Genomic DNA, 10439 nt, shown 5'->3' with positions numbered 1-10439 from the left:
CAGAAAAATAGAGAAGACTCTCTACAAGATTAATAGAGCTGATGCAGGAACCATTTTTAACAAAACTTATTACTATTATTATTATTAAGTAAAAATTCCTTGGAAACAATCTAAGAAACCACTTACATTTTGAGTGCAATAAACCATATAAATATATATATGTATACTTTACATAAGTGCATATATATATGTATGCACACATGCACAGGCACACACACACACACACACATATATATATATATATATATATATATATATATATAATATATATATATATATATATATTTGAAGTGAACTTTTCAAAAAATCTTGAGCATAATGAAATATCTATTCTTCATTTTTAATTTTCAATACGCTACGATGAAATAAATGAAAAATAAGAAAAAGTGATACATCAGAAACCCTCCTAATTCGATTTGCTGATTAAGTCCCCATTCCACGAAGCCGAAGGAATTTCCAGTGATTCTCTTCTGCAATCAGCAGACGTGACCTTGGCAACGTTCCAGAGGGAGGGCCCCGTCTCCAGCAAGACGTTCCTGAGGTTCCTCGGAGACCTCCCGGACCTCACCGCCATCACCGTCTGTTTCAGGATGCGCCTCCTACAGGCCCGCGAGGAGAACATGGTCGTCTCCTACTCGCAGCACGACCATGACAACGAATTCTACATCGGTAATTCAAGGTGAAATGTTTTAGGGGCGGGATGGGGCGGGGGCGGGTCGCGCATTAAAAGTGTCCAAAGTGGTACCATGTTTCGGCGGATTTGACAGTAAGCTTATTTTATTTAAGCATAAACCTGGCAAATGAGGTACGCCATTTTCACTCATTTGATAGTTTATTCATGATTAAGCATGGCAAATGCTTCATCATGTATTTGAATAATTTGATAGTGGGTCTGCCACGTTTTGACGGATTTGATAGGGATGTTTGACGAATTCATTAGTGGGCTTATTTATATAAATAATTGTGGCAAAGGCGATACTACCTTGGTTTGACCAATTTGGTGGCGAGTTTATTTCTTGTAGTTAAATAGCGTATTAATTGATTTTCTTTTGGCTGGAAGATCGGCATTTAATTAAGAACTTTTGATTGACATCAGCAGTTATGATACAAGGTAAGGTGTGCATCTGTGGTAGAGGTGTAAGAATACTACTAGAGCGGGGAATTGAACTACAACTACCGATTCGGCGGTAGGCGAGTATGTAAACCACTCGTCCTACGAGAAACTCTGAGGTCAAATAGAGTATATCTTCGGCAACGAAAATCAAAATAAATACGCTATATTTTATTAGAAATAATTGTTATGCACTGTTTAACATGCAACTTTTTTTTTAACATTTTCATTCTAATAAATGAATCGTAAATATCCTATCATAAAATTCCTGTATCTTTAACTCAACGCCAAACACCTTTCCCAGACCGTTTTAGGCTTTTCCATAGACCTTTCCTACCCCCACAACGACAGAAAGCTCGTTGGTGTCTAGATTATTGTAAGGGTGCATCCACCCTACAAAAAAGTATGTCATAAACACTTAGGCAACTTATCTCATTCATATCACAAAGAGGTTGAAATCAAGTCAACGACCATAAGTGGTGAAAGAACTTTCGGCAAATGCTGGATAACCATTTGAGGCACTGGTTAGAATTACCAAAGTCAGCTACTTGTATTCAACCTGTGTGTGTGTGTGTGTGTGGCAAGTTGCCGACATGTGTTTGACATGTTTTAATGCAGTGCAGTCACAACCTGAGGCCAAACAAACAAAAAAACAGTGGTTACCCTCCTTCACTGAACCAACACTGAGGATATGACAACATTTCCATTGGCCTGGTCTATCGAAATGCTTGATATCAAATGTTAGAGTTTAGCTTACTTGACAGCAAAAGGAGCAGTCACTGATGTCTGGTTATGGCAATTTGTTTTTGTAATCATATTGTGCTGAATTGTAGCTTCTGCTCCCAAATGACCATCACCAGTACAGTACTGATAAGTAATTTCTAAGTTGAAGGCCGAGACTAGATTTTTTTCAGTTCTGAATCCTCAATGCAAATGGTGGCACAGTTTTCATTTTGTTTGTAGACACTGATGTACCAATAACAGATTAAACTTTACAGAAAAAAACTCATTTTTCTTTAGTTTGTGTGACGAAACCAATATTACACACTCCGGAGAGAGCTTACATGTCTTGAAACCATATATAAACTTTTACTAAAATCCTCAAACATACATCTCCATCAATAGTTATGCTTCAGCTTCAACTAAGATTTTTTTTCATGACTGTCTTGATACTACAGCAATAGTTCCTCAATTTTGCATAACTGGTTAGAAGTCCAGGCCGATCTGAAACCTGATCCCTGACATAAATGCTTGCTTTGTAATGTCATCTTTATAATGAACTCCTTAAGGTGTCTTTCATTACAGTGATATTGATTAATGTCTTAAATTGGTCTTTCATTACAGGTTATGACTATGGAAAGAAAATCCTCATGCTGACTTGTTGCAGCGGTAAATGGGAGATAGATGTGAAAATTGGAATAGAACTAAGACACTGGACGTCCATCTGTGTTGCAATTGACCTGGATGTGATCAATTCTGAAGTTGTTCAAGATGGAGATCTCGTAGCAGGTCGCGAGACTAAAAAAGGATCGAGTCGACTATTAATTCGAGGAGGAGGGCAGCTCTTTATCGGACAGGAACAGGATAACCTAGGTGGAGGCTTCAATGAGTTTCAGAGTTTTCGTGGGTCTATAGCTGATCTCAGGATTTACGGAGAGAAACTGGAAATTGGGGAGATGAGGAAATATACCAGTTGCCAATCCTTCGGTTTTACTCAAGAACCTTTGCTTGATTTCAGAAACATTTCCACAAAATTTGAAGTCAGTGAAGTTGAAATAGATGATGTTAATGGAACAGCACTGTGTGTCAAGAAGGAGCAGTTTGACTTCATATTTCCAGAATCACGTCGCTTCAATGAAGCCAAACTTCTCTGCCGGGCTTTGGGGGGAAGAATGAAAGTTCCTGTAAACAGACAAGACAACAAAGAACTTTATGAACTGGCATCACTGTACTCCAGTTCTTGTGCACATGGCAATGTAGACACATTATGGCTTGGCGTATGGGGCAATGCAACAGATCAGTCTTTTTACAACACTTTCACCAGGAAGAAAGTCACTTACAAAAACTTTGAAAAGAATGGAGGGAGGCCCATAGAAGAGCCAGAAACGTGCATTGCTTTTAAGGGAAGTAAGGACATAGTTGAAACAGCTCGTGGAGCGTGGCTTTCCAAAGAATGTAATCAGGAACGGTGCGTTGCCTGCCATTTTCCTCAGCTGCCATTTGTCAGAATAAGAGGGCTGTGTGCGAAGTCAGAATTTGATAGGCATTACTTCATTAGTGATGAGAACAACACTATTAGCTTTGTGGGTGCCTACTATTCTCAGATAACAGGACATCCCCTGATGAGGAATGACTCTAAGACAGGCGACTTTGGGTACTGGATGATGAGCAGAATTGACAAACCGGAAATAAATGCAAAACTTTACAAAACGTCACCAACCCACTATCCAACAGGTGAGAACACCTGGGTAGTCGAAAATGATGTGTGTGGCAAAAATGAAATTACACTTAGAATGACTTCATGCAAGGAACAAGAATTTTCTTGCAACGACGGCACGTGCATTACTCTGCCACAGCGGTGCAACATGGAGGCTAATTGTCTGGATAGCTCTGATGAACTAGACTGCAGTTTCCTCGTGCTGCCTCCAGGGTACGACCAAAAGAAACCTCCCCCACGCCAAAACCAGATGAGCCCTGTCAATGTGTCCATCCACACGGCCATGCTCTCGGTGAGAGCCTTCGACCTCACTGGCTTCAACTTTGTCGTCGAGATTGAAGTTCGCATATCCTGGCACGACGCGCGTCTCAGCTTCTACCACCTCAATGACGCTGATTTCCTTAACCTCATCCACATGGATGATGAATCCCAGATGCCGTGGATGCCGACAGTGGAATTCTTGGGGGATGCTTTCACTACCAGTGACATCAAGGACAGGGGGTCGACCCTCCTTGCCCATCGCGTGACGATGCCCCTGGATGATGATGACACAAAGCTGTTAGAGGGTGAGTACATGGGGTAGGCCTATGCCTGTCTATCTGGAGTTTGGTGAATATTCACTCTACCAAGGAATTAATTTTATTTTCTTATATTTCTACACATTCGAGCTCTACCAGAGCAAGGCTCTAGACCAGGGGTTCCCAAAAGGCAGGTCATGACCCCAAAGGTGTCATGAGCCTTTTTCTGGGGGTCATGAAGGATCCAAGATTTTGAGAAAATTAGGGATTTTCGTTAGTTTTGTTTATATTTAGTTTATACTGATTTGCTTGTATCAAAAAAGCAAGTACATCCTTCTCATTAAACATGATTAAATCACTCTCTCTGCTGTGATTACTCTTTAATTTAACGCTTAAAATGTATCTGCACCACTGGAAACAAGTACATTTTCAGAAGGCTTATAAAGGTGGGGGTCATGGTAGGTTTGGCACTACTGAAAGGGGTCACGTACTGGAAAAGTCTGGCAACTACTGCTCTAGACTTTGTACTAAACAGTCACCAATTACAGGCAGACTTGTAAAGTTTGAGCAATGAATCAGGGTGAGTTAAAATAAATTTTTGGTAGTGATTGATGGATAATTTTTCATAATTCAGAGGTGGAGACTTCAACAATTTAGGGATCTAGCATATTCTAATCCCTTTCTGCTTCTACCAGACGAGAAATTCGAAGGAAAAGACAACCCGCTGGTTCTCCTGAAAAAACTGACGGTGACGACATCTTGCCAGTTCGACCTCATCACCTTCCCCTTCGACACTCAGACTTGTCGACTGGTGAGTGATTACTCGTGTGTACTATTTCTATTTGAAGGAAGCTTGGTATTATGTATGATTTATCATTGCTTTTCTGTACTACTGTTATTCTAAGTTCTCTGGAAACTGTTACCTTAAAATGTTCAGTATATATATACTTTCTTATACGTATGTTAACCGAAGGGGACATTTTTGGCTGATAATAATTTCCTCCTCACGTGGGTTCGAACCAGTGCCCAGCGGACAGAGGAGAAATCAGGAATTCAGTGATGTAGTTGTTGGCCGAGTCGATAGGCTCACTGAAGTCCTGATTTCTCCTCTGTCTGTCTGCTGGTTCGAATCCAATGGAGGACGAAATTATTATAAAATAAAAAAATTCCCCCTTAGTTAATATATAGGAAAATATATTAATTCCGAGGTATAGAGAAGTGGATATTAACGGTTATTTGTAGCTTAATGCATATATAATGTCCATAAAGTCCCAGTACCATTTCAAGTATTTATTGCTCGGAAACCATATAACATAGATAATACAGTTTTTTGTAGAATGTTCTACATTTCCTCAAGTTTACATTCAGAGCACTTCATTCTACGAATAACTGCATTACTCTCTGTTATATGGTTTCTGAGCAATGAATACTTGCAATGGTACTGGACTTTATGGACACCCTGCACACAACACACACACATATATATATATATATATATAATATATATATATATATATATATATATGTGTGTGTGTGTGTGTGTGTGTGATCACATCAGCGCGCGATTCATATTTACACATCGAGCTACAAATGTCTTTTAATATCTAATTCGCTCTACCTCAGAATTAATATATTTTCATATATATTAACTGAAGAGGAATTTTTAGTTGAGAATAATGTCTAGGAACCCAGAAATCAGGATGTACAATGAAGCGCCTTTAACCACACAGCTACCACGAGCCGACGAAATTATTATCAACTAAAAATTCCCATTCAGTTAACTTATATGAAGATATATTAATTCTGTGGTAGACCGAATTAGATATTAAAGGACATTTGTAGCTTAATGCGTGTATATATATATATATATATATATATATATATATATATATATATTTTTATATATATATGTGTGTGTGTGTGTGTGTATGCATGTATGTACCAATACACCAAAAACAAATATATTATATACTATAGTATTATACTATTATATATGAGTATATACATATATATGTGTGTGTGTGTGTGTGTGTGTATTATATATATATGTGTGAGTGTGTGTAAACCACATGCCATTTCCTAGGGCGTCGTGCTCTCTGGAGTGACTAAGGACTACGTAGCCCTGGTGCCAGACGGCAAAGGAGTAAGCTACCCCGGGAACCGCAAATTACTGGAGTATTTCCTGGCCGAGGAAATAATGATTCCACACAACAAGGTAGGTCTAAAAAAAGTAAAATATGAGAAATATTGACATGATTTGATAAAAATGAAAATGAATAAATACAAATATCTTAATAAAACATCCTCTTTTTTTTATCTGCCGATATCGCATTTGTATGTTCATCTTTTTCATTTGAACTTTTATCATTGTCCACTAATCTGTCATTTCCTTGAATTGTTAATTGTTCTGTTTAATTTGTTTTACGCTATATTTCCGAAAATTCATAAGTCTATTAGTTATAAAGTCATTCTGACTTATAATAAAATAATAATAATAATAATAATAATAATAATAATAATAAGAAGAAGAAGAAGAAGAAGAAGAAGAAGAACAAGAAGAAGAACAAGAAGAAGAAAAATAATGAAGATAAAATAATAATAAAAAAAAAACCATAGAGTATTCTTATATTAGAAAACCGAATAATTATTGAGACCATTAAAAAACGTCTTCACTGAATTTTTCGAAATGTAAAATGGAATACAATACCATCTCCTGCTCTGACTGTTATTATTGTTATACTTGGTAATTATATTTGATAATGATACAAATATTGAAGATAATGACGTTTCTGTCAAAATGGTAATAAACATTGTCGCTATGATGCTGTTTCCTATTGACTGTAATCTCTCATATTAGATAATATTCATCACAGCATTAGATCATCAGAACAACACCCAAGGCGCAATAGAGTTTTCTGTACAGCGTATAATCAAGGCCACCAAAAATAGCTCTACCTATTGGTGGTCTCGGTATAACGACCACGGATCATGAAACTTTAGCCATGGCCCAGTGGTGGCCTGGCTTTATCGTTGCCAGACGCACAATTTTGGCTAACTTGAACCTTAAATAAAATAAAAACTACGAATGTTAGAGGGCTGCAATTTTGCATGTTTGACGATTGGAGGGTGGGTAATCAACATACAAATTTGTAGCCCTTTAATCTCAGTTGTTTGTAAGATCTGAGGGCGGACAGCAAAAGTGCAGATGGACAGAGAAAGTCTCATCCCAATAGTCAGTCTTCTTCTACAGAAAACCAAAAAAGATACCTATCACAAACATTGCCATCAGATGTACCTACTATAGTAGATTCACATCAACCGTCTATGATTTGATGTCTAGGCCAGTACCTTACGCCGCTCCTGATTGGCTGTTGATAAACCAATCACAGGGCTGGAAACTCAGTCTCTCTCGAGAGTTCACATGGGTAAGATCTATCTTCCACCTCTCCTGAGGTATACTTCTTTCAGGAGAGGTGGAACATACATCCTACCTACGTGAACTCTCGAGAGTGACTGAGAGTTTCCAGCCCTGTGAGTGGCTTATCAACAGCCAATCAGGAGCGTCGTAAGGGACGGGCTTAGACATCAAATGCACGTTGATGTGAATCTACTATACCTGCTTCCATGAACTACTGTCAATATAGACGCCATGACTGTATCGACTGTTTCAGGGGAACTTCAGCGGCCAGGCAGTTAAGCTAACGTTCAAAAACCTGTCGACCTTCTACGTGACTTCGACCTACATCCCGACTTTCATCATCGTCGTCATAGGCTACCTGGTCTTCTTCTTCCCGGTGGAGGACTTCAACGAGAGAGTCATGGTCGCTCTAACGGCCCTCCTCGTCGAGGCTGCTTTCTTCACCCAGGTCTGTATAGTTGCCAGCAACTTTTTTTTCCCTCTTCTTCTTCTTCTAGTTGCTCCGTATATTTCCGGACACAGGTGGAATGCATGGCTTATTTTCAAAAGATTAAAAAAACGTAGTACTGACAGTGAGTTGACAAGAGCAATTTGGAAATCAACTGATCGGTTTTTGTCTAGTTTCGCTAAAGGTCTCTATAACACGTTCAACAAATCCCAAAAATATATATAATAGGTAATGAAGTGAAGAACGATATAATTAATCCACTTTTTTTTTTTGGTTGAACAGGAGATTGAAAAACAAATAGTCCCACAACGACTTCTTAAAACCCACATAACTGTAGTCATCGGTAATCAGGATTATTTATTTATTTTTTACTTCATTCCAGATGAGTTCGTCGATTCCCCAGACGGCTTATTTGAAACTCGTCGACATCTGGTTCGTTTACTGCATCATAAGCCTCTTTCTGGTCGTCGTCACAGTTGTTTTCATCAATTGGTGCAAGGTAAGAGGGCAACGAAGTCTGAATAACAACATAAAACTTGTATTTCCTTGTGTACATAAACCTAGATATCATGTCACTCCATTAACGGTTAAAGGCACAATGCCTTTCCTGAATAAAACATCCTCTGTTTATGTTTGCAGGAGTTTCTGTGTTTTAATAATAATAATAATAATAATAATAATAATAATAATAATAATATAATAATAATAATAATGCAAAGTTTCCGTGTTGTATACTTTTGGAGATTTGCTGACTGCAAACAAATGAAAGGCATAGTTAATACACACACACGTATATTATATATATATATATATATATATATATATATATATATATATATATATATATATCAAAGCAAGAAAAGAGACTACTTTAGACTTCACGTTAATATCGGAGCATAAGGGTGTTCACCCAACGCCGAGAGAAACCATTTTCTACCGGCGGTTACGCACAGAAAACGCAGTCTCTAAATGTTGTACCGGACACTAGACTAAAACGTGTTGATATGTCTGAAGTTCGTAGATTTTTCTCCCATATACCATCATTTAAATAAGTGAGTGATTGCGTAACGATACCAAGAGGAAGCAAATCATTCTCGTGGGCTGATAGTCTTATTTTATCCCTCCTGAAATGATAAAATCATGAAAATAATGCTAAAATATACATTTAAAGAAACCGGCATACATTTATGAGTGTGCCGGAGGAAATAGGGCAGATAAAGAGCTATACACTCTTGGTACCCTTAGCCTGAAATATTCTGCAAGTAGGCCTACTATAAGTTCTGATTTGATCTCATTTCAGAAAAGCGCCCCTGGATGTCTTCTCGGGGTTGGAAAGTACAGCACCAGATCAGAGGCTCGTCTGACCAGCAGAAGGACTGCTCTGGCAGCCAGGCTCAACACTTTGTGCAGGGTGGTCTGCCCCATCCTCACAGCCCTGTTCTTCGTCTTCTATCTGACCATGGCCGCTCTCATTGATATACCGAAGCTGCCTATTGACATAAAGGCCATCCAGTTCACCTGAGGGGAATGACTGGAAGATGTTCATAGATATTTATTTATCAGAATGATTAAAGACGCATAGACCTACATTGGACTCGGGAACTTTATTTTCAAATATAATTTCTTGGAAAGAGATGGAGATCAAAATAAAATAGTAAAATATATAGATTTCAATCATCGTCATGCACTGAAGACAAGAAATATTTATATATACCTTAAAGCCACAATAAATTTTTGATGAGATTATCAGAAAAATTCAAGCCAAGCCTTTTTCTTATATTTTTACTCATTTATTCTTTTTTGTTATATTCACGAAATTGAATATTTTTCACAGTAATGCCAAAGAATTCAAGTTGTAACTGTTACTGAGATGTTTTTCTGCAAATTTTCGATTAACGCAATCTGCAATATTCTCATCAGTTTGCTACAAAATGGAAAATATATATATTTATTTTTACCAAGGTTAGATTTCAATAGCAAACATGCCACATAATTAAGAGTTAGTCCAGATTTTATATAGATACATATGTATATATATATGTATATATTATATATATATATATATATATATTATATATATATATATATATATATATATATTACCCTTATACAATCATGTAATGAAGACATACTTGCAGTTTCCAGCATTGCGTCCCATGAATAAAGCGTATTCCACATTGCATAGTCACTGGAACGGGAATAAATTATCAGCAGATTCAAATTATTTAACCTCTAATGCAGACACTTTTAGATTCTGTCTCTGTGTTTTATCTCAGATTAAAATATAGCATTTGTCTTCATGAAATAGAATTAACAAACTCTTTGTCGGTTTCCTTTTTCCACTTTCTATCTTTGAAAACTATACTTTCTCTAAACAAAGTTTTTTTTTTTATGTAAAATAATATGCGTCCTTTGTACAGGATTTCCATGTACCTAAATTTTTCCTTTGACTTCTCAGAGTATTAGGATCATCTTAAATTTGAAGTCCCAAGGTGTACCTACACTTG

At 37.4% G+C, this 10439-nt stretch overlaps 1 protein-coding gene across 1 annotated transcript; it reads left to right on the top strand.

Moving 5' to 3' along the window:
- The first annotated feature begins 497 nt into the window (after positions 1-497).
- Positions 498-9933, top strand: LOC135226080 (uncharacterized). The gene is made up of 7 exons (XM_064265543.1): positions 498-669; positions 2456-4114; positions 4762-4877; positions 6150-6281; positions 7738-7932; positions 8315-8431; positions 9233-9933. Exons 1-7 carry the CDS (start codon positions 591-593, stop codon positions 9452-9454), a joined length of 2520 nt encoding a protein of 839 aa, XP_064121613.1. The 5' UTR covers positions 498-590; the 3' UTR covers positions 9455-9933.
- Positions 9934-10439: the final 506 nt, after the last annotated feature.

The sequence above is a fragment of the Macrobrachium nipponense genome, chromosome 14 (genome assembly GCF_015104395.2).
Source record: "Macrobrachium nipponense isolate FS-2020 chromosome 14, ASM1510439v2, whole genome shotgun sequence".
NCBI classification, from domain to species: Eukaryota; Metazoa; Arthropoda; class Malacostraca; order Decapoda; family Palaemonidae; genus Macrobrachium; species Macrobrachium nipponense.
Note: the sequence above shows the minus strand (reverse complement) of the source record. Positions and strands in the feature narration are given on the sequence as shown.